This window comes from Typopeltis vanoorti, chromosome 3 (genome assembly GCF_054136105.1).
Source record: "Typopeltis vanoorti isolate ZY-2024b chromosome 3, IOZ_Tvanoo_1.0, whole genome shotgun sequence".
Classification (NCBI taxonomy): Eukaryota; Metazoa; Arthropoda; class Arachnida; order Uropygi; family Thelyphonidae; genus Typopeltis; species Typopeltis vanoorti.
The window spans coordinates 171,198,114-171,224,562 of NC_143551.1; the positions used below are offsets into that span (position 1 = coordinate 171,198,114).

A 26,449-nucleotide genomic window follows, 5' to 3' on the forward strand; every position below is an offset into this window, starting at 1 on the left:
ATTGAAAGAACAGGAACTGCATAGTGTATGTAAGTTGTGTTGAACAGGACTTTCATAAATACTGAACTCAATCACATAGTGGATCTCTCATGCTACATGTTTTTGATTTAGTGTCATACCGATTATCAGATGAAATGGCATCAATTATGCGCAGTGGAATTTATTTCTTACTTCTCTCCCCTACCAAACACGCTTTTTTCAAAAAAAAAAAAAAAAAAAAAAAAAAAAAAAAAAAAAAACCTAAGATTTAAGATTCGAGAATCTAGCTGTTATCCATATACATTTGAACACGCATGATAGACACAGACATTCTGGACTCGGGTTTTTATTTTAATCTGGAAGTTAATATATGTCTGATGAAGTTAGAAGTTGGCTCTTGATACGCTCTGGGATCTTGATAATCAATAAAGCATAACAGTCGCTGATATCTGAATACATTTCTAGAAATATAACACATTTATTTTCATAAATTTTATCTAATCAGTAATAATATATTTCTTTTCGTGAACATTAGCAAATTTGTAAAGCGATTATCAAATAGGCTTAAATGCAGTTTTGGAGTCTAGGAGAAGAATTTTTCGAATCCCTCCATTCCTTTTTCTTTCTTTTTTGTGTAAAGTAAACAAAGACCACTTCTATAATTAAACACCTCTCGTCATGGTTCACAGGAGGAGGCCCATGCTTGGCTCTGACGATCCTCTATTTTTGTCGACAACGTGTTCACTGACTATTGGATGCACTGAAGATAGGAATAAAGAAGGAGAAAAGCAGTTCCGTTTAGCCACCTGTAAAAAATACTACGTTTATAAGTGCGACTGACCACTTTTGACCGTGGGTCTCTGCCTAACCGTTTGCCAATGTATTCATTCTTCTCATGTTCTTTCATTCTGACGTCATCCACTTGTGGCTGTACGTCAGAATGAAAGCTTTGTTTTTCGAGTGGAATATTTAAATAAACACAGCGTGAAAGAAACTATTACCTTTAAGCTAGGGTTGGCCACTTGCGTTTGTAACGCCCTCTATCGCAGTGGCAGCGCCTCCCATATTTGGGAGACAGTATAAAACTAATTTCCACCCTCCGACAACTTACCCTTACATTTCTACGAGTTGTTCGGGTCTAGTTTATCCTTAGAGGAAGGTTGTGGTGTTTCAGTACTTCCTCGGCTTCGACTCCTTCTATAATCATTTGTGCTTGTGTCTACAATAGTTGAAAGAAGACTCACTCATAATTTCACCAGTGGATGTCATTATGGTTATATCCACTCTGCACATAAAATATCTGTTTGGATTACCTTAATTTTCTGATTTTATTGAAACCGAAGCCAGGGCATCATTGCTCATGGCGTCCCGGTAAGTTTTGCCACTAAATTGTTCTTTTACCATTTACCTTTTAACAGTTTATTCTATTTCTACAAAAATTTTTGCAAGACGGTGGTGAATCCCAGATTTTAGATTTTTATGGTGGGGAGCAGGCGATTAACAAATATTATGGGAGAAATCGAGAACTGCTAATTACGTTTCCTTGACATTATTAATTTTATTAACATACTTTACTTGCAATTTTTTACTTAAACATTTTTTTTCAGCTTTGCAGCTGTAACTGAGTTATCTGGGGTTATCTCATACTGAGGCAGTTTTTTACTTCCGGAGACTCGGATTTTTCGTCTCACAAACCAGTCAAAGATCACATCAGTAGCAAGCAAACCACACTAGCCTAATAGATTTAGTTGCTTCGACCGTAATTGTAAAAAGTCCAATCCAACTAACAACATTTATTTCATATTCATAATTTATATTTATTATGATTACAAGATATAGAGCGATAGGTTTCTTTTTTCTTATTTAACTGAAAACAATATTATTTTGCTGTGATTTAAAATTACATCTTTACTGCCCTATTCCTATGAATCTGCCACTGGATGATGTGGGACTTGTTGACGCTTTCCTTTTAGTTCTGAAAAAAAGAAAGAAAGAAAAGAAACGTGCCCCATGATTGCATTTTGTTCTAATTAGCGTAATCGAATACTGTTTTATATAAAGTTTATAAGCGCGCTTGTGATTTGTTTTGTTCTCCCTCAACCAATATAATCCTACCTCTGTAGTTATCTGTTTTGAGGGTCGAAAAACCTGAGTTTCTGGGAGAAAACCCCGCTTTCGTATGAGACTGGATAATTCGCCTTTGACTGAAAAGCTCTGATAAAGATTTCTAACGGCATAGACGGAATTCGAACCCAGATCTTTTCAACCAAAGGACTCCGTCGAAACCAACTGAGCTACTAAAGATCTGCTTTGTTATAGGGGTATGCAAATAGATAATGGCATGAATGTAAATAATAATTATTTATCAAAAATATGGAGATCTTTTAACAAAAGCTAATTTCCAAATGAAGCATGAACAGTGATATTTGCCAAGATATTAAATAGCTAATGAATATGTGACTAACTAATAAATTTAGGAATTAAATTTGTATTCATCCTAAATTATGTGATAAATAGCTTCGATCTTTTACTATTCTGTTTTCATCCAATATAATTAAAAGGACTAAAGAAGTTTTCAGGGCACTTTCAGAAGCAGCAGTACTCTAATTAATTCAACAGCCTCTTCTTCGCTTTTTTTGAGCCACAGTTTTTTGAGATTCAATGTTAAATTTTAGATGTTTAACAAAATTCATTTTAAAACTGTCTTGACTGTCTTCTTATTTTGACGTATGATATTTTACTGAAATCGATGAGTACGCCTTTTTTAAATAGTTGGCTAAAGCAATCAAAATATTTATTTTACAAAACTGAATTTTTCAAAACTAAATTCTAGATAAAGCGATATCCATATATAGTTTGAGAACTGGTTTGTTATCGCGAGCTGCTTCAGTGTAACAAAATAGGATCCTTTGTGAAAACTACTTTTTGATTTTCAATGTAGCATAGGTTTTCTTCACTAGCTGGATCCCGTTTTGGACTTATTTGGATTTCTCTCGCTAGCTATTTTGTTCGTGAATTAAATAGTTATATGTTAGGAAAAGGCTGGATATCGGTCATTGTGACAAGACTTCGGAATCGTCCCACAAGTGGTGACTTCCAAATGCAAATTCAATTCTTTGACTAAGATAGTTTCTATTTCTTTTCTATAGAAATGCGCAGTAAGGTTATGTTAAATCAGGTTCGTGTTTTTGCATTTCCTGCCGCTTTCGTGTTCCAACATCAAAGCATATTTTAAAGCAGTGCACCCTCAAATGCCGACATGTTTTATCTCTATTAATCTAACATTCTGGTTTATGTTTCCTGTCATCGTTTACATGCTGCTGCTGCTGTGTTGACTTGCTTTTTCTATTTCGATCTATATTTAATCTATGTCTAGATCGTTTTTTCAGATTAATCTACCTTGAAATTTTATTAAGATTAATCACCCGAAGAAATTTTGATTCAAACCAAATCATAAGCAATGCATATGATCAACGCTGAATACACTCGGTGGGTGCGACGTGCATTTTTATTTCAGCATTTTCTTTTAAGACAAATGGCCACCATATGACCAATCCTTAATATGATGATGAGGTGTCTCCTTTGGACCTTTAATAGCCATAGTGGAATTGCATTTTTTAGAACGCTGCTTTGATGCAATATATGATTTATTAAAAAAACGTAAGGTTTATTTTATTCGTAACATATTCGTGTTTTTTCCCCTTTTTCGTCGCATTTGCGGACAACCGCTTTTATAGTTTTTCTCATTGGTGATTGTTCATCTGATGTGAATTAAGTAAATAAGACAGGTGACTGAGTTCGTGTGAGTAGTAAAGGCGTATTTGTTCTTGATTAGAATTACCTCGACGCAGCTAAGGCTGTGAAGGAAATACGTGTTATGATAGTTGTATAAATTATCCGGCCGATTTATCTGTTGTGCGGGAAGAAAATCCTATTCCCATAATGTGAGATCGGCCGATCTGATCAGTTAAAAAGACCCTTTCCAACTGCGCTGTGAAAGAGTGATTGTTAAGTCCTGATTGTTCATGTTATTATTGCAATCCTGTATTGAATAAAATGTAGTGACAGTAACTAAAGCCGTTGTCGAATAATTATAGAAAGTAACTAAAGAGAGAGAAAAGCCCTCAACAACGTTTACTTTCATTCTTCCTGGATTTCTCACAGGAGTATTTTTAGTTGGCAAGGACCATTGCCAAATAAAAAGAATAAAAATAAAAGTTGATAGCCTTCTGTAACAGGTGTATGTTGTCTTATCTGTCTTTGTTTTATTTTGATGATAGAACAATTAACATTGCTGTGAGGTATGTGAGTTGCATGAGAGAAGTGTTTCTCCCGTGATTCACTTTTCCATTTAGATTCTATTACTGAACATGGTGGTTTAAGTTTTAGGAACCTGAATGCTAGATTTTAAATGTTCCAAATGTGGTAGGATAGAGATGAAAACACGCAACTAACTTTAAAATGTGACCACATTTATTTTTTTAGCCTTTTTGTGAAAAAAATTACCAAAATCGCGGTCATATTATTTATATAACTTCCGATATTTCAATTTACACATATTACTTTACCGATTATCTCAAATGTGTTCATGTTTGCTGTTGACATATGCAGATGTCTTTAGTGAGGACATAACGAAAATTTTGAACTGCATCTCCAAGCATCTGATTTAATCAAATTCTTCTTCTCTTATATATTTTGCTTATTTTCGAACTTCTTCAAATTCTTTTCCTATCATATCCAAACTTTATAATCTCTTTCCAACTTATACTTTAAATGTTTCCTTTATATGATTTAAATCACAGCTGATACAGTCTCTTGTTTCTTAGCTTTTAATTTCAGTTTAACTTCAGCAACCACATGATCTGTTCCACAGTCTGTACCAGATAGTCCGATAGTGTTTTCTGCTACTTTGATAGCATTTTTCTGTCTTCTGTTGCAAATAATATAATCTGATTTCTGTATTCATCATTTGACAAAGAGCATGTATACAGTCTTCTTTTACGTTCTTAAAAATAAGTGTCTGCAATAAAGAAATTGTTCTCGACACAAAACTCCAGCGTTCTTTCTCCTGCTGCTTCATTCCTCAGTCCTAACCAAATTTTCCAGCAGTATGGTATATCTACTTCTTTTTCTTTCACTTTTGATTCCAGTATTCTCAATGCTATACACCAATTATTGCAGTCTGTTGTAAAATTCTTCTATCTTTTCTTCGCTCGCATTTGTAGCGAGTGCATACGCCTATACAATTCATTGAATATGCCTTTATTCTGACATGGATTATTCTTTCCAAAACCAGATTGAATCCCAAAATGTATTTTTCACATTCTTCTAACTGTGTTACAAAACTAGCATATCCAGGGTAATAAATCCCAAAGTTTTCACTATTAAAGTGATCCATTCTTGTTCATCTAAGTTTGCTAATTGCTAAAATATTTGGCTCCCATATGTTTGGCTTGGTGTTCAATATTCAGCCTTCCTTAAGGTATTTGAATATTTTAGTATATTTACAGTAAGTAAGAAAATACAAAAATAAATAAGTAAAATAATAATAATTCATACAAATTTAAAACTGCTTGTAAGTACTTAGTGCAGTACTTATAAGAACTTTTAAATATGTCTAGAATATGTGTAAGCGCCTCTTTTAAAGAAACTAACAGTATTCTCCCGTCACACTATGTTCTGTCTTCTCTGACATTTTTGCCGCATTATCCCACTATGTTGGTGGAATTATTCATTCTGCTTATCATTATTCCTATCATGTTCATCTGGACTTTACCAGAAAACGTTAGTGAAAAAAGTGACAAGCAAGTATTAGTTGGTCCTCATCTTGCGGTGCTTGCTTATAATTTAACCAGTTAGTTCATTATAATTTTATGATTTTCAGCTTTATTGTCATTCTTAAACCTTTGACAGTATCTCTGAATGAATTCCACATTTCTTTTCGAATTCTTCATCATTTAAGGTTTCACTGTTTTGAGTCCAACAAAATATTACCTTTCCCTAAGTTTGGTTTTGTAATTATAGAAATCGGGCAGTTAATGGTCTGTTTTTGTTAAAATATGTACTAAAATAGACCATTAACTACACGACTGTGAATTGTGAAATCCTCTCCTCCTGTTGTAAAAGGAACATATTGTCTTTTTCAGAAAGGCATGCTCTCTCTCTCTCTCTCCAAATCATTAGCATTTCAAGTCATAGATCCGTTTCTCCCCTCTCTAATCCATTGTGTTAAATTAACTTTACAAGACCTACCGTAACAATGAGGAGGCTATCTTGTTCTCCTCTTTCACATTCCAGGTAATGAAAGTGCCATCTTTGCCACGCAAATGACGCTCTGTTGCCGCATTTATTAAATGAACTACACAGTAGCATAAGGCACTCCACTCTTGCTTTACAGCTTCTAACTTTTAAATATGAAACAAAAATGCATTAAAGCAATGAGAAATTCAGAGACATTTTGGCACAAATGAGAACTTTGGTAAACGGAGTTTGTGTTAAAGCACTACTTGATATATGACAGGTTGAAACTTGTTCAAACCATGTTTCCATTTATTTACAAGCTACTGCTAACATGATTTTAAAGTCACAATAGCTACGAAGGACAGTTAAGTGACAGTAATGTAAACTTTTAGTATAATTACTAATTCCTGATAAGCATTCCAAAAACTTATGAATAGCGTGTCTGTTAATTTGAATTCTACAGTTGATTTTTTTTATTGATTTATGTTTACTTATCTATTTTTTGACATTAGAATAAACTACACTATATATTTTTTTGAAAATATTTTTGAAATTTCAAAAATATGCACGCTATAGCTATGCTTTCTCTTCCACCATTTGGATCTAACCGTTTTTTTTCTCTGAAGGTGAAACATGCCATACAATGCTTGTCACTAAATATAGCCCTAAACTATTCATAGCTGTCAGATTAGACGGGTTTGTTAAACGGACACTTATATAGGCTCAGTGAAACACTCGCTGGATAAAGTTTTTACAAGAGATGTTTAGGCGCCTTTACGCGTGATTCATTGTCCTGTCTGGCAGGGAATGGAATGCGTTGCACTTTTACAGTTACCAGCACTGTTTGAATATAAGCATACTAAAAATATTATTCACGTCAGTTATAATTTTTTTTTAAATCAAAGAGGCTGTGTGATATTTTACAGCTTATTTGAATTCTACAGTTGATTTTTTTATTGATTTATGTTTACTCATCTATTTTTTGTCAGTTTTTATTTGGATCAGTGTTAACAGTTTGGAAGAGAGGCATTTATATTACACTAGTCCTTTTTTTATTTATTTTAATTTTTTTTTATATCCTTTCGGAGTTCTTTTGCTAATACATAGAAATTAGTCTCTTGCTATGGTCCGTCGCATTCTACATAATGCGAACTATATTAATACACTGGTGTCCAAAAACCTAAGGACAAACGCTATCAACTGGTAATTTGTATAATTGACGATTTCGAGTAGAAAGCGGGTACACATTCAAATTTTCGAATCGCGCGCAGAGAGTCACGCGATTCGCCCTTAGCTTTGGACACCAGTGTATAAATTTTAAAATCCAATGTCTCTTAATATAATTTTTCAATGGTGTCGTCAACATTTTCGCCGGCTTCTGTCTCCCCACCCGACGTTTTTTCCCTGTTTCTGTATTTGGATGATGAATGACAAGTCTGTTTTGCAACATAGGATAATAGTTATTTGGATTTGACAATCATGCCATAATTTCTGCGAGAGGACTAGCTAGAGAGAGAGAGAGAGAGAGAGAGAGAGAGAGATTTATGTATTACACACTGCGTAATAATTCGTAATCTGACAATTTAATTTAAGAAAAGCACTGACCATAGTGTTGGCTGCTTAATATTATTCATTCTTTAGAAAAACTGTTTGTGTGCGTGCGTGCGCCCGCAAATCAAAATCAGTGCAAGTTCAATTATTTTGTAATATTAATAATAATATTGTTTTAACTGATGTATTTTACTTAAAAAAGGAAGGAATTTAAGATGTTTAAATTTAGGATGTATATATTAATTCAGTTTTTTTTTAATGATGCTTTTTTCCAGCTATATATATATATATATATATATATATATATATATATATTGTAGAGGACGCTCTACAATGGACGCAGCTTTCTGTTTAAAACTACTTATAGAAAAAGAAAAGAAGAGAATTTAATTTGGAAACTCATCTTTTGTTTATAGATTACGATAAAGCATTTGACAAAGTAAAAAGATATATACTGTTTGATATATTACAAAGAATAAATATGCCTAATATTTTACCACATGCAATACTGAATATAAATAAAAATAAAAGAAAAGTTGTCTGAAAAACAATCTATAAAACAATCTATAAAACTAAAACAATGGCATTTTGTGGACAAACTCCAGTCAGAAGCAAACTAGTTATTAATAATAAAATACTTTCCGTTATCTTGGATGTGAAATATCATATGAAGGAAAAAAGACATAAAATTAAAAACTTCAAAATTTTTACAGATTATAGGCCTGATAAATAGATCACTCAACCCAAATGTAGTACAAAAAGAAACACGCTTGAAAAGATACACTACTTTAAAAAGGATATTGGATGGATAATGAGACGTATTATAACAAGCGAAAAACAAACACACTCTTCAAAACACATAGCTCCCCACAATGACAAAAAAAAAAAAAAAAAAAAAAAAAAAAAAAAAAAAAACATTTGTGAACAACTTCCAGTGATGAAGTTTTCAAAACATTCTAAATATTCGTCAATAATAATTATTATTATCGGCATGTGTGTGTGTGTGTGTGTGGGGGGGTACGACGTGTAGTTCTGTATCGACGTCGAACATAAACGTAACCAAACATAAATATTGGATTACGCTTTCGATTTATTTTGCAAAATAAATTGATCTATTATAAATCTATGCACCGCTTTCTTCATTGGAACGGCAAAGTAAACAAGACATGTTCTATCTAAAAGGATTGATGAATTCGCATGTAAACACTTGTTAATTTGGAGGGACAAAATGGTATTCAGTTTTACACGTTATATGTTGGCGGTTTTCCCCTTTCTCGTCGTTTTCGACCCTAGGTGACTTTGCAGACATTGCCCACAAAGTGTACGGGGTGAGTTTTTTTTTTTACCGAGTAGTTCACCATTGCTTTCCCCACTGCCAATTTTATCCGGGCTCGGGACCGGCAAATGGTTGGAAGGTATTCATGACTGTAATCCATCGGGTCGGTTTGCCTGTTCTGGGGGACGAAAAACCCGACTTTCCGCGTGAAAAAAAACAAAAAGACTTTACCTCCATGTGAGACCGGCTAACTCACCTTTCGTCGAAAGAGACTCACGTCACTGACAGGAGTCGAACCCATGTCTTTCCGACCAAAGAGCTTCGTCTATACTGACTGAGAAACGCAGGCTCACACGTTATATACGATTATAAAAAAAAATCTTCCTAAAGTAGAAAAAAAGCAGGTCCATGAAGATCTAATAGCTATGAAAAGACAAAAAAAGATGTAAAGGTAAAAACATTATGTAAATTAATTGAGCCAGTTTTGTTAATCAATCCCCAAAATAAATGGGAGAGGAGTAAAGTTGCAAATCGGATACTGTTGCGTAAAACCTACATAACGACTCAGTTTTCGATTAAGTTTCTTTTGCTGTTATGTTTACGTTGAATTATCAATGTAAAATCGAAATAAAGGTTCTGATAACCTCTGCCCGGGAATATCGAAGCCCTCAATATTGTCATCTGCAGACACCAATAAAGAGCATAATAGACCAGGCAAATGTAAAGTTATAAGTAGTACCAAATGAAAGAAACAAAAGCCCCCACTTTTTTTCTCTTGATATCTTTCGTTTCAAAAATTAATACTCATAAAATAAACTCAAAACTTTTTAATGACAATTTGTTAAGAGCTCTTCATGTAGCAACAGCATTTATTAAGCGAAGTATGAATTCGTTTCACCTTTATAAGGAATTATTGAACGAGAAGGAGATTGAATATCTCTATTGCAGTTAGGTTGCACTTTTGTTTTTCACTTCTGTTATTAAAAAAATAAATAAATAAATAAAAACGGAATCATCTTAGCCTTTTTAAACAGCATGAAATCATTCAAAGAGGATCCTGCCAAAAAAACTCACCGACTGTAAGTGGAATTTATTAGTGATACATGTTCTAGCTCATGATATGAGTTTAAGCAGTTCTTTTCTTGACTTAGAGATGTCCCTTCGGTACTTTACAATTAAATTCTGTCTTTTTAGCGGGCATTGCCCTACTTGCTGATAAACTAGTTAAACGATACCAGTAGTGGGTGAATGCCAGAAGGGGATCAAAGGGAATAATGAGGAACATTGCGTTTTATGCAAATAACAAAACCGAAAGGTATATATATATATATATATATATGCAGTATAAATATATTAGTTATAAATACTAATGAAAAAATAATGCTACACGTGAGAAATCGAAGTAAATGATTAATTTACTTCAGTTTAACAACAACAAAAAAAAATAATAAATCAAAACAAAAAAAAGAATAAATATTTTTACAGCCACATTCTTCCAATCCCTCGAGAAAAAATTATGTGAATCCTCCACAACTAGTGAAAGCATTTCATCCCCTCTGGGTGAAAAGAGAGCATACATTTGTATCAGTACAGATTGAGTTTCTTCCCCCCAACCCCAATCTCTGCGATTGAAGAACGGAATTGAAATTCTGCTTATCTAGGGTTATTTGAAAATCTCAAACAGGATCTCATAAAAACCCATACTAACACAATACATAACTTTACATATGCAATCATGAGATATCGTACTTTCGCAAACCTCTGTAAATGTAAAATAGTTTCGTTCCTACTTCCTGTGTTTAGTTCATAGTGATTATATATTTTAATTATTACAAAACGTGTTATGGTAAAGAAGTCTCTGAAAATGGTAAAAAAATCCAATGAAGTCATTCCGATAGCAGAATTTACGTTTTTGTACTTCTTGCGGTGGACGGAATAGGCACAATACTCCAGTCAGGACAGGATCAGAACTTATTATACAGCTGCTTGGATTGTAGTTTGAAAAGTAGCAACACCTATACGCAGATGGAAATGCAGATCTCTTCATGGTTTTCGTAGATTAACAAGTAGATTACCTACTTTAGCATATTAGTAGTATCTACTCAAAGTTGGTGAGTGTTTTTTCTTTTTTTTCTTCAGTAATAAATACCAAGAAGAGAGAGAAACATGAAATTTTTTTCGTAGAGGGATAGCTTCGTTCGTTCATCGAGATATCTGAAATTAGGTACTGTAGAAAAACACTATCTTTTGTTTATGAATCGAATCATTCACATGTTGGTAAGTCCTTGGTCCTAAGAGCCCGCAGGCACTACTGATAATGGATATTTAGCATCGTCGCAGAAAGTTTATTATGTTCTAGTTTGAATGTCCAATAGTAAATTGCATTTATGTTGGGAATAATAAAATAGGTGTTGTTATTTATTAATGAAATAAAGTGCAATTATAAGTATGTTTATAATTCCGTGTATAAATTTATAAACGAAATCGAACAATTAGACGAAGCCGTTCTTCGTGTAACTTTCTTCGTTACATAGAATGAGATAATCTGTTAACACATTTCATTCATTTGAAATGGTAAGTGAAATGAATTACAAGAAGAAATAATAAGAGGGAAATAATGCAGTAAGGGATATAGGATAACACCCTTACTCCTGTAATAAAAAAAAAAAAAAAAAAAAAAGAACAGTACTAACAAAAGTCCAATTCACTTCCGTTTTTTTATTTCATCTATGCCAAAAAGGGGACAGAACCCCCCCCCTTTTGAGTTTTCATAATTCGAGTCATGAGAATTCAAGGAGAACCGGCCTACCAGTTCAGAACTAGGGGCAGGGCCCCCCCTAGTATATATATATATATATATATATATATATATATATATATATATATATATATATATATATATATATATAACTCATACATCAATTGCGACATATAACAGGTTTATATCTCTTATTCGGCTTTGGAATTTTTGCATTGCATCTCTTATTAATATAAAAGGATTAATAAGTGAAGCCTATTGGCTCTTTATCTCAGTAATTTATTAGTGCCCCTTTCGGCGACTCGTACAGTAAAGAAATAAGCTTTTTATTACTGCAACATCAGTATTTACATCTAGGTCTACGTACTCATTAACAAGACCTCAAAAAAGGTCGAAACCGGTCTGGGTAATGACTTCCCATAATGTATAACAGCATACATCTCCTAGGAGTTGTGTTTTACATTATGGGGAAAATACTAAGGAGAGTGATCGGAACTTACGCCACCTTTACTACGAGTTGCCCCAGCATGGTACCTGTGGGCTAACGAGTTGCCCCAGCATGTGGGCTAACGCTTGGAATCGCCGAACTTTTATAGTTTTCTATATTCGGCATGAAACTCTTAGATTTTCTATCCTTGAGTTTCTTATTCGGCTAAGAAATAATGTTGGATTCAAAATCCACTTAATTTGAATAATAAAATGATTAATTTTTTTTTTCTAATACGTTGCTTGTATTCTTTTGCGGTGAGACATCATTCTAGATGTATGTCTTTCCCATGTCGCAAAAGATCAGATTTTCTGAAGCTGTCTCTCCCTGCAACTGCAATCCAAACTGTGAAGAGTTTCAGGGTTTATCCTTAAATGATTATTTAAGATAAATCCTGAAACTCCTTGGAATATTTTTTCTCACTGACCAGTAAAACTATTGCAGATTGTAGCCACTTCTCTTCCGTACACTGGTACACGTGCTGAAACCTGAAACCTTACTGTCGATCTAATGTTTATTATCGTACTGTGTTCAGCCGTCACTCTGTGGCACCGTGCCATAAATGCACTGTTCATGTGCTCTCTGCCAGAGGCGCCGTTGATCCGCTCATCTTCGAGTTCTATATTTTCAGATTATGTTTTTGTTCTTACTTAGAACAAAACCACGTTTGAAACAAATAAGGGAACGCAGCTAATCTATTATGTCTGTTAATTGTCGTATTCTTCTTTGTCAGCTTGCCTATTTTGCGATGAAAAACCGGAGTTTCTGGGAGGGAAATCCTTCCATCTAAGATCGACTAACTCATCTTCAGTCGAAAAACCCTTACAAAAGTTCTTCGCGTTCTAGACAGGATTCAAACCTAGATCTTTCCGACCAAAGAGTATTACAAAATGTGAACCAATAACGCTGCTTATATTTGTAAATAGAAGAGTTGTTTATGAATTATAGGCGAAGAAAAAGACAGTGCCAACATGCTATGTTTTGGAACATAATCTTCTGGTCTCACTTAAACTTGCCTTCAACTGAAAAGCTCTATAAAGATTACCCAGAGTTTTTTAAACTAGAGGATATCATCTTAACCGATCGAACTACTGAAGCTCCTGTATTAACTTAAGAACGCTGTTAAATTGTTAATAATATTTAGTCAAGGCGGATGAAAATTCGTAATTCTTTGCTAAGCTTATTTCTTAATCGAAGGTTTTAATGACACATAGGAAGATTCAAAAGCTATTACGGCTGTGAAATATTTACACAGATACACAAAATGACCATGCATTTTTCATCCATGCCACAGTAGGATTCAAACACATACTCTTGATTGGAGACCGAAGACACTATCCACACGTCAGTGCACCTAATATTCTCGTAAACTACACTTCTCGGTACCTCTTTTTTGCATTAAAACACGTTTTTTAAAAGTAATAAATAAATAAAAATTCAACATTCATTATTCAGTTAAGTTATTAAATATTTATCCCATTCTTAGAAAAAAAGTAAACATGCTGATTGCCTTTATACTCCCCTCCCTACCACCACGATGGTAGCGGAAACGCTACTTAAACATATAAATAGCTACTTATATGTTTGAATAGCGAGCGTTTCCGCTACTTAAACATGTCAATACCTGCGTGAAACCATCTACAGCTTTTTAACAGATTTCCGCACTTCTCCCAAACGATAAATTTACGTTAATTAACTTCGGCCAATAGCACTTTTTAAATAAGTAATGGAAAATTTCTAATTTCTGAATTTAAAAACAAAGTGCACTTTTAATATGACTCACTTTGTTGTTTATCGACTGCTCGAGCTCTGTGCAAATATCGAAAATGCTAGGGTAGAAATAGAGGTTATAAATTTGCAGTTTCTGTTTTTATAATAATCTTTCATTTTCTAAAATAAACGTTACGCTAATTCAGCCACATGTTAATGTTTATTAACAGTATGTCATAAAATAATCGAAACTCTAGCAATATTAGAAAGGCCCTGAACTTGTTAGGATTATAATTGTTAAGATGCTTGTAGGTGCAGGGTGCAGAAGCGGTTGACAAAAATAATTTCGAGATTATGGAATGTTAGCTGGGAGGATCGATTGAAGTCATGTAATTTACAGAGTTTGGCAGATAGAGAAGGCGAAGGGATGTTATACTGAAACTTAGACTGTCAAAGAAGTATTTACTGGATGGATACTAGAGAGATTTTTCAGATAGTGAACATAAAAAAGAGACAAGAACTAGAGGCCATACATCGATATAGTACAAAGGAGTCGTGAATAAGAGGGTGAGGAGTAAAATTTTGCAGATGGAGAGTGGTGGATGAGTGGAATGCATTGCTTGATTATGCTGTGAATGCTAAGAGTGTAAATGAGTTCATAATGTAATGTAATATAATGTATACTTCTTACATAATGTAATTTAATATAATGCATACTTATAACATGTTTATTTGTGAATGGTATAAATCTCTGTCTCTCTCTCTCTCTCTCACTTGATTAGTTTTTGACTCTAGGAGAGATAATGTAATAATAATAATAGTTTATAAATTTATTATGAAGTCTCTCCACCCAGTGATATAATATATAGATTGCATCTAGACGTATTGAAAGGAGAATGACATCTGAAAAATGTTAAGTACAGTACTTCAACTTTCGATAGAATTTCTATCAGAACACATCACAGCATGCGGCTGACGTTGCTCTCGACATCTGAACAACATTTATGCACAAGAACGCTGAAATTGAGAACCATCATTTTCTCGCTTATTTTTTGCAAGAATGTTGGTAGTTTTTTGCCTTAACATTTCATGATGTGCAAGACAGATAGGTGAAATAGAAATTGCCACTAAAAATGTCTAGTTGACAACTTTAATTTATTTTTCCTGCGGACTGTTTTTCTGAATGTGTTCCTTGTTTGACACGTTAATAAGGTTATTTTTGGTACCAACAATAAGCTTTTCTAATAAAAACAAACTTGAGAGTGCACTGATTAAGTCCAGACATATTCTCTTTTCGTCTTTTAATCTTTGGGTATGTTATAAGACGAATTTCAATGACTAAAAATCACGAGTTACACACACACACACACACATACACACGCGCACGCGCGCGCCCGCGAGAGAGAAGAATCCTTTTTAGGTGTTTTGGATTCAAAACACTCACAAAAAAGGTGCTTGGATCGCAATTTGTTATAATTATATATTATATTACTCCAAAATAATAATTTTGTTACTTTTTTTTATTCTTCAACAACCAAAAAAAAAAAAAAAAAAGCACATTCTCTCTCTTTCTACATTGTCCTCATGGGAGGCGCCAGCCTTCTCAATATGCTGTTATAAACCGATAATATTTGCATATCCATGCTAAAATATGACTTGTCCGAAAATAAATTACAAAACAATGAATTACTCGCTCACCAGCATAAAGATTCAATATTTTCTGTAAATAATCCACAGTTACAGAATAAAAATATTCGTAGCAACGATCTCCTCAAAATATGATTATTTACGAAAATTGCCAGAAGCAACTGTTTTCAGGTTATGAAATGAAACATAAAAAACTGGTACATACTCATGACTGAGATATTCATTATCTCTCTGAAAAAATGCAGAATTTCTCCTTGTGATGTAATTATTCATAGAGTTGAACCCCATGACCACTGTTTTAAAGGCGTATTAATTTGTATGTGAATAAACCTTTTGATCTGAAGCCAAATTCTCCTGATTTCTCAAGTCTATATCGTATCATTTTTAAGGGAGGAGGGATCATTCCACTGAGAAGTGTATGTAAAACAGGTCAGCTACATAATATATTTAATATAATATATATCCTATTAGCCAAAGGGTTAATATCGTGATGATTTTTTATTCCTCATTCGTCATTCCTCATATATTCGTCATTTGTTTACCTGATTTATTCTTTTATTTCTGTTTTAACTTTTTCATACTTTAAAGCAGTTGTTTTGAACTCTTTAAGTTGTTCTTCCCACTCCCAATTTTAACTTTTGTTTTGTATTAAAAGGATTACTTTTTTAAAACTGAAATGATGATTTGTGTGTGTGTGTACTACCATAGAATTCCTTCAATGACTTCTTTTTTATCCCCCCCCTCCTAATCTTCGATTTGATTCTTTCCCTCACCAATCATGGTTTCGTTCATATATGTCAACTAGTACAAATGTGACTGAATGTTTCCTTTAAATCAAAAATATTGGGTTGGTGTGGATGAGTAAAACAAACTGGAAAGAATGTTTCCATTGAAATAGGATTGAAATGATTAACTTCTATTAGTTGTTCTGCCGTATTCAACAAAAGTATTCGCAAGACCACGAAGCTAGTAGAAACTAGTCATCTTCTGCAGTCTAATATTCCGTAGAATCATAGATGAATTTCTTTATTCGTTTATAATATATCTTAGATAATCCCATTCTACCTGATAGTCTAGAGATGCTATAAAGAGCACTCCCCTTCTTTCGGTCTCTGGCTAGCCCTGGCATCATTTCATCTCTTTCCCCTGCACGCTTTCTTTGTATATAAATCTCTCATTTTCCATTCTGTGGACATGTCCAAATCTTCGGAGTTGAACTCTGATAATCATCAAATTTTGTTCAGAACAGGTTCACTTCGTAGAGCAAGGGTCGCAATCTGGCTACCCGCGGGATGGATACGGCCCGCGAAGACTTCGTATCCGGCCCGCGACCTTAATGATTTCTTTCCTAAAAATCAATGTTTCTAACATCCTGCGGCGATTAAAACAGAAAAAAATTCAAACTTCTAAATGTTTTATGACAGCTTTAAAGAAAAGTAAAACTTATTACTATAATTCTTTGTACCATGCTTTTATCATCAAATGTAGGCAACACTGAATGGAAGTTACTTGTCACGCAGCCATTTTAAGCCACGTGATACAATGTCAATAAGTTACAGGTTATCATTGTAATATAATAATGTGTTAATAAAAAGTTACCTTAATAACTTATATTTTTTTTTTGCCCATAACAATGTCTGAATTTAAAGTTATAAAAAGAAAAATAGATCAAGGAGGCAGAACTTTTCAAGAAAAATGAGAGAAGGCATTTACTTTGTGGAAGTAAAAAATATTCCAACATGTTTGATATGTAGACATAGTGTCGCCGTGTTGAAAGAATATAACCTAAAATGCCATTATGAAACAAACCACAAGAACTGTGCTAAATATACAGAAAAGATGCTTGATGACAAACTTAAAGATTTAAAAAATGAACTGAAGTTTCAACAGAGGATATTTTCGAATGTTATCGCAACAAGTGATCCTGCTGTTAAATGTAGTTACGTCATAAGTGAAAAAATTGCTCGGGCTTCGAAACCTTTTACTGATGGAGAATTTATTAAAAATCGTATTTTAAGTGCAGTCGAAATCATATGTCCTGAAAGCAAGCATTTCAAAGTATGAGCCTATCAGGAAATACAGTTGCGTAGAGTATTGAAGATATAGCAGAGGACTTCCAAGATATATTGCGTGAAAAAAATGAAGAGTTTTGTATCGTTTTCCATTGCAGTTGACAAATGTACAGACATTTATACTTCCCAGTTAGCAATATTTATTCGTGGTGTTGATGACGATATGAATGTAACTGAAGAACTATTGGATATAGTGCCTATGTCAGGAAATGACTTAAATGAGAAAAATATTTGTGTATTGAGAAAAGTCTTGAAAATGCTCACGCGAAGTGATCAAAATTAGTAAGTGTGACTACAGATGAGGCTCCTGCTATGGTTGGTGTTAACCATAGCAGGACTTGTTACAAAACTTCAAATGAAAAAGGAAATGTTGTGCAAGGACAAACTTAAATCGTTTCATTGCATAATACACCAGGAATCACTTTGTGTTAAAACACTAAAGATGGACCTTGTCATGAGTGTAGTAATTAAAACAGTAATTTCGATTATTCAAGGCTCTCACGCCTTGAATCATCGACAATTCAATGCTTTGTTGGATGAAATGGATTCACAATACAGCAGTTTGCAATATTACACGGAGGTTAGGTGGCTTAGTCGTGGCGTCGTTTTAAAAAGATTTTTTGAACTCTTAAAAGAAATTGACATGTTTGCTTCATCCAAAGGAAAATTGATTTTTCAGCTCACGAATGAAGATTGGTGCAAAGGCTTGCCATTTTTAGTTGACATAACAAGCCACTTACACACTTTGAATACTGCTCTACAAGGACGTGAACAGTTGATATGTCATATGTATGATTCAATTAAGTCATCTCTGGCAATACTCTATCTTTGGCAAACCCAGTTGGCAAAGAATAATTTAACCCACTTTCCTACACTTAAATCGATTTCTCGAAATAATAATGATGCTGAAAAGTACATTCCTCAAATTGAAGAATTGAAAATTGAATTTGAAAAAAGATTTGATTTTCTGATTTCAACCAGTTTGAAAATGAATTATTATTATTCATTTCACCTTTTTAATTAATATTGAAAATGTCGATGAAGAATTACAAATGGAAGTAATTGAACTCCAGTGCAATACTGAACTAAACAATAAATATAACGAAGTTGGCATACCAAATTTTTATAAATACATATTTTTATAAATATTATAAATAAAATTTATTGTGCAAAAAGTTTGTCAATCTTTGAAAGCACCTATGTATGTGAGAAGTTATTTTCAATTATGAAACTTAATAAGCCAAAGTTCCGCTCAAGGATAAAAGATTCTAGATTAAATGGAATATACTTCATATTGCAACACGAAACGAAAAAGCATATATTGACATGTTAGTACAGAGGAAAAGATGTCAGGTATCAGGAACAAAATCAAATTAAAAAAAGGACTCGTAGATAAAAATCTTTATTTCTGTAAGTCAAAATTATGTATGTAAATAATTTTCTTAAAGTATGAATAAAATGTAATTGAAATTTTAACATTAACATTAACATTTCTGGCTAGATGGGTGAAGCAAAATTGCTTTTCATATTCCCCTTTGTCTTGTAATGAAAGAACTTTGAATGGAGAGTTTGTGAGCTATATGCTCGCCCATTGAGGGCAGTGAAGTTAGCTGTGGTCAGCTGAACTAAAGATAGACTTTGGTCTTTTATATTTGTATCTTTCTGCTTCATTATATTCCGAGGCTTCCTTGATTAACGGGTTTGGATGGTTACTTGTCTTGGTAAAGAACTTCTCAGCTAGATTTAGGAGAAGGGAAGAGATATAAGGGATATTAACTTCTCTATGGATCTAGGTGTTTCTTATAAATCAGGATGTAATAGACATTATCTATTACATCTTCAGGATGTAATAGACAATGTCTATTACATCCTGAAGGGCTGAAGTGGGTGTGCTCGGTAGGGCCGGCCACAACAACAGACTTGAACATTGCAAAGTTGAAAAGTGTGTGGCCTTTGGTGTTAGTTGATGAGCTGTACCAAGCTGTGTGTTTTGAGTTGAGATCTCCTGCTATTATTATGGAGTCATTTGAACCATGTATGGAGTCCAGATCTGTTGTCAGCAGAGGAATGCGGAGGGTTATAAGCAGCATAGATCTTGAGACTCCCAGCATTGAAGGTATGTACCTCCACACTGGTCACATCCAGGTTTACTGTTTGGGGCTTGTCTATTGTATTATGATTCAAATGACTCTGAATATATATGGCTGTGCCTCCACCTCTTATGCCAATTCTATCGTTTCTGTACATAGTGTATCCACGGATTTTTGGGTTATTAGCTGGTCTTAGGTGTGTTTGACCAATCAAGATGATATCAGCACTGAGACGAGTTGCAAATTCTTGAAGTTCCAAAACCTTGTTCATCAATCCATTTGCATTCCATGCGATTATCTTAAGAGCTTTTGGTTTGAATTTATTACTCATGACAGATGGCTGTTATAATGTTTTGAGTGCCTTGCATCCCTTTCTGGAAGATGGTGAGGGGCATGTCGTGCTGAATTCCTGCAGCATAAACGGATGTTATGTTGGAGCTTTCTAGCTCGAGAGATGTAGGAGGCTTAGTTCTTGCAGCCTCAGCATATGTTTTGGTCATGGTTGTTCCTTCCTGTGAGGTTGAAGGCGAGGTGTTTCGGACTGGAGGACGATCTGTTTGGTTGCTTAAAACGTTGTCACGTGGAGGAGCAAGATTGACTTTTGTTGATCCTCGATTTTTTGGATTGGAAAGGCATCCCTTGTAGTTGGCAGGGTGAGGTCCTCTGCAGTTTGCACAGCATGCTGGAGTTGTGCGTGGCTTCGTGCATGTGATGGTCTGGTGTCCCTCGCCGCACTTCAAGCACCTGAGGACTGCCTTACATAATTTTTGGACCTGTCCAAACCTTTGGCATCTATGACACTGACCTGCAGATGCTCTTTTCCTAAGAGGTTCAGTTGAAATCTTGAGGACGCATACTACTTTCAGTTCATAGATCTGCTTTTGTGTGTTGCATATTTCCACCAGCACCAAAGGCATTGGTCTTTTATCAGATCTGAGCATCCTGCTCACTTTTTACCTGGGGACAGGCCCTGTCTGGAGAGATCAGTGCTCACATCTTCAGGAGTGATACCTTCAGCTATCCCACGTAGAACTACCTTCAGGTTCGTTTCTCTGGGTAAAGTGTGATATGGGATGTTAGCAGTGTCCATAAATCTGGTCATCTGTCTGTAATCCATGACAGTAGCGGGTTGTATTTTAACTCCCTCATCTGAGTTTTTGGCCCATGAGAATGAGATGTTTTGTTCTCTGAGGGTTGACGAGACAGGGATCCATTTTTCCTTATCCCATAATATGACTGGTGGTATCTTTTATTTAGGACCATTGAGTGCTTCTATCCCTGTTGTTTTGGGTTCTTCCACATCGGTGGAGATTTTCTTCTTCTTTTTGACCATTTGGAACTCTGTATCTGTTTCCAAGGTATGATAATTACTGTCTTGGGATGTAGCATCTTCCATACTTGGGGAGTGTGCAAAATCTGATTGAGTCAGACTTATGGGCTCTTCACTTTTGTCATCCATATTGTCCTCTGTGACTGCTGTGGAGGGGGGGGGATGTGTCAAAGAGCTTGACTTTTCCTGGCCAATTATTACTAAGTAGCTTTCCTAGTCTGAGGAATTCCATGTATACTTCCTCGAATTTGGCCTCATTCAGAAGTTTGCCATGACAATAATTTAGAAATGTGTTAAGACACAGATGGAGAAAGAGTAGAGATTGCTGAGGTGTCCCGAGCAGGTTAAAGATAATCCTGTGGACTTTTGAGGGTCCACTAGCAAATCCCGTAGACACTCTTAAGTGCCTACCAGCAATAAAATACAACTAGCTGTCCTATGATAGGGAAAAGGAGTGTCACGAAATCACTTGGCCAAGATTTAAATCCTACCTCCCTAAATAAAACCATAAATCCACCACTGGTCCTCATTGCGGGTGGGGACCTGCCGACCATTAGACCTCTTGCATGTTTCATGCAGAGGGGGAGACAGTAGAAAACAAACTATGCCAGTGCAATGCGCGTTTCGCGAAAAATTGTAAACAAACTAATCAGGCTCAGTCTAAAATAATACGTCCGTTCACATCAAAATCACACTCTATTCCATTCGTAATTGAAATAATATTTTCTAAACTTGTTTATTTTTGAAATTTAAAAATAAAAATGGTTATAAATTTAAATGGTGGTATAACTATTTATGTAAGTAGTAAAGGCCTTTGTTAGAGCCTTTCTTTTTTTAGTTTATGCTTTGGTTCGGAGAATAATATTAAATACGGCCCGCGTCTGATATACATCTAATTGACTGACCCTTTGCTGCGTTTGAGTTTGGGACCCCTGTCGTAGAGTCTACAGAAGTTAATCCAAAAATCCAATGAAGCCACTGTCTGATTGCAGAACTTATATTTATGTACTTATATTATGTACTCTTGAGTTAGTAGGTGCAGTCAGGTCAGAACTCGTTATACAGCTGCTTGCAGTTTGATATAGTTAGATTTTTTTAAAGAAAGAGGCATAGATGAAATAAAAAAACGGAAGTGAATTTGACTTTTGTTAGTACTGTTTTTTTTTTTTTTTTGACAGGAGTAATGGTGTTATCCTAGTGCCTGCGGGCTCTTAGGACCAAGGACTTACCAACATGTGAATGATTCGATTCATAAACAAAAGATAGTGTTTTTCTACAGTACCTAATTTCAGATATCTCGATGAACGAACGAAGCTATCCCTCTACGAAAAAAATTTCATGTTTCTCTCTCTTCTTGGTATTTATTACTGAAGAAAAAAAAAAAACACTCACCAACTTTGAGTAGATACTACTAATATGCTAAAGTAGGTAATCTACTTGTTAATCTACGAAAATCATGAAGAGATCTGCATTTCCATCTGCGTACAGGTGTTGCTACTTTTCAAACTACAATCCAAGCAGCTGTATAATGAGTTCTGATCCTGACCTGACTGGAGTATTGTGCCTATTCCGTCTACCGCAAGAAGTACAAAGTAAATTCTGCTATCGGAATGACTTCATTGGATTTTTTTACCATTTTCAGAGACTTCTTTACCATAACACGTTTTGTAATAATTAAAATATATAATCACTATGAACTAAACACAGGAAGTAGGAACGAAACTCTTTTACATTTACAGAGGCTTGCAAAAGTACGATATCTCATGATTGCATATGTAAAGTTATGTATTGTGTTAGTATGGGTTTTTATGAGATCCTGTTTGAGATTTTCAAACAACCCTAGATAAGCAGAATTTCAATTCCGTTCTTCAATCGCAGAGATTGGAGTTAGGGGGAAGAAACTCAATCTGCACTGATACAAATGTATGCTCTCTTTTCACCCAGAGGGGATGAAATGCTTTCACCAGTTGTGGAGGATTCACATAATTTTTTCTCGAGGGATTGGAAGAATGTGGCTGTAAAAATATTTATTCTTTTTTTGTTTTGATTTGTTGATTTTTTTTGTTGTTAAACTGAAGTAAATTAATCATTTACTTCGATTTTTCACTGGTAGCATTTATTTTTTCATTAGTATTTATAACTAATATATATATACTGCATATATATATATATATATATATATATATACCTTTCGGTTTTGTTATTTGCGTAAAATGCAATGTTCCTCATTATTCCCTTTGATCCCCTTCTGGCATTCACCCACTACTGGTATCGTTTAACTAGTTTATCAGCAAGTAGAGCAATGCCCGCTAAAAAGACAGAATTTAATTGTAAAGTACCGAAGGGACATCTCTAAGTCAAGAAAAGAACTGCTTAAACTCATATCATGAGCTAGAACATGTATCACTAATAAATTCCACTTACAGCCGGTGAGTTTTTTTGGCAGGATCCTCTTTGAATGATTTCATGCTGTTTAAAAAGGCTAAGATGATTCCGTTTTTTTTTTAATTAATTAATTAATTTTTTTTAATAACAGAAGTGAAAAACAAAAGTGTAACCTAACTGCAATAGAGGTATTCAATCTCCTTCTCGTTCATAAATTCCTTATAAAGGTGAAACGAATTCATACTTCGCTTAATAAATGCTGTTGCTACATGAAGAGCTCTTAACAAATTGTCATAAAAAAGTTTTGAGTTTATTTTATGAGTATTAATTTTAGAAACGAAAGATATCATCAAGAGAAAAAAAGTGGGGGCTTTTGTTTCCTTCATTTGGTACTTATAACTTTACATTTGCCTGGTCTATTATGCTCTTTATTGATGTCTACATATAACAATATTCAGGGCTTCGATATTCTCGGGCAGAGGTTATCAGAACCTGTATTTCGATTTTACATTGATAATTCAACGTATAAAAATTATAAAACTTATAAAAATTATTATCAATGTTATACGATACAGACTTATAAATACGTGCTTTATATATTATAAACTTAAAGTTTTCAATTACTTCTGTGTGAATTTCGTTCATGCATGCATTCCAAGTCTCTGGACTGAGTAATACAAGGTCTAAACAAATTTAAAAAACTTTAACAGAAAATATAATTCGCAGCATGTTTTAAGACTAAGTAAATTTTTTTTATTTTAAAATAAACGTATTTAACTTTTGTTATTTATTATTTATATTTTATTATTTTTTAATGGAAAAATTCACACATTGGTGTTGGTTCACAAACTTTGCTTCCTGCGTATTTCGGCGCTTTATGAATATTAGTAAATATTGCTTATTCATATGTTTCATTTCAAAGCAGTGGTTAATTGTATTTACTTCGAATGCTCTCAAGGGAAGCTCCAAATCTTCCTGTCCCTTTCATCACGCGTTCGTAATCAGGAACTATTGATATCGACTTCATATACATATCAAAACTTGTTTTATATTATCACTCTCATCCGAGCTAGTTTTCTGTTACCAATAAAAGTTTCGCATATACTTCACACATGAAAAAAGCTTAAATAAGTTCATGTGGGGAGATAGTAACTCGCTTGCAGTGGTACCCCTCCCTAACAGCCACTATACTGCAGAAGCAATAAAAACAAGTACTTTTATTATGCCAGTGAATAAGGTATGAGCAGTCTGTGTAATATATTTCTCAACAAATAGTGCAATTAGAGACAATTGGGATAAAAACACACTAATTAATGAATCAAATGTCCCTCATACAGAAACTACAGAAACTATGCTGTATAGACTGAAACAAAACCATATGTTGCATGGGCAAACACAGTATCTAACTAAAAACTATTGTTATTAATTAGATGTGTGTGAGTTCGATTTCCCAAGGCAGCAATAAAATTCAACCGAACGTGTTAAAATTCGGAAAAGTGTTAAAACTAAGTAATATATATATAATATATATATATATAATATATATATATATATTATATATATTCATTATTTATTATGAATGTTATGGCAGTTTCACATATGGAATTCGGTTGAAGAGAGTTAGCATTTCAACTCAATTGTCAGCTTTGCTTTTATCTTTCGGTTGCGCGATCTTTTGTTAATACCGCACCAATCATATGCACGTTTTAATAACCTGCCTTTGCTGTCTGTTTCGCGTTAGGCTTAATTACCGTAAAGGGAGAAAAGTCACAAAAGAGAAAAATGTTCCTGGTCTGGGGATTCCCTTATTCAGGTAATATTCACTAATTTCATGTTATCAATCTGTGGTGTGCCAGTATCGGTAAGTGGTGCTATTATTTGATCTATTCTACGTTAAAAAATGTAACCCTGAGATGAATAAGTGGCTGATAAAAAAAAATAAAAATAAAAATCCCGCGAACAATCAGAAGAAGCAGAAACAGAAAAAAAAAAAAGAAAAAAAAAAAGGACAGTATTTGATATTTTACCAGAACAGCCCGCATCGTCTTCAGAACCAAACGGTAAGAGGCAAAAAATGTAATATATGCATTTGATTTTTGCAATATTCGCTGTGTATGTTTTGTATTGAATATAAATACAATAAATATAATAATAATAATAATATATCTCTCTATTACGATTTTTTTTCGAGGGGGCCGTGAAATATTTTAATTTTTGCAAAGGGTGCCTTTACATCCAGAAGTTTGGGAAGCACTGTGATAGAGTTAAACGTAACAAGGTTGCTAGGAACGAACCGGTAATAAATCTGGCAACACTGCTGAAAGAAGTAGTGGTATAAAATTTGCATGGTCTGCCACTTAAGTAATTTGAATTGCTGGTGTATAATTCATTTCCAGTAATTGTTAGTTCTTATTAATTATTACTGCTTAATTACCGCTGTATATAATTTTGCTCTTTTTTAATTTGTGAACCCTTTTACAATGGCAGCTAGCACTAATAAAAAACTAAAATTATCACAAAAAGGAAGTGGAAGAAATTTCCAAGATGCCTGGACTGAACAATATGGTGTTATTGATAGAGGCGATAAAGTTCTCTGTAAATTGTGTGGTGAGCTATCTGTTAGTAGAACTTGGAATGTAAGAAGACATTTTGAAACTAAGCACAAATGCTCCTAGAAAAAACTTTTGAAGAATGCAAAGAATACATATCGCAACATCTAAAACTGGCAGAATCACAATCAGGAACTTTAATTAAATTTGTTTCAGGACCTTCAAATTTAGTAGCCGCAAGTTACAGTATTTCACATACTATTGTTGAACATGGGAAACCACTTAGTGATTAGTGATGGTGATTATATTAAAGAAGCTTTCTTAAAGTGTGCACCATTTTTATTTGAGGACTTTCATAATAAGGAAGCTATTGTA

The 26,449-nt window shown here is 34.1% G+C and overlaps 1 protein-coding gene across 5 annotated transcripts in view; it reads left to right on the forward strand.

Annotated features, from left to right (window-relative positions):
- LOC150108743 (twitchin-like) overlaps positions 1 to 26,449 on the forward strand; it is a 2,666,638-nt gene that overhangs the window by 40,506 nt on the left and 2,599,683 nt on the right. The window contains exon 1 of one of the 5 annotated variants that reach the window (XM_090390965.1): positions 1,149 to 1,350. The exons of the other annotated variants lie outside the window; for them this stretch is intronic. Coding sequence (XP_090247091.1) covers positions 1,340 to 1,350 — 11 coding nt within the window. The 5' untranslated portion in view covers positions 1,149 to 1,339. Of the gene's footprint in view, positions 1 to 1,148; positions 1,351 to 26,449 lie in introns of those variants that run through there. 5 annotated transcript variants of the gene reach the window in all.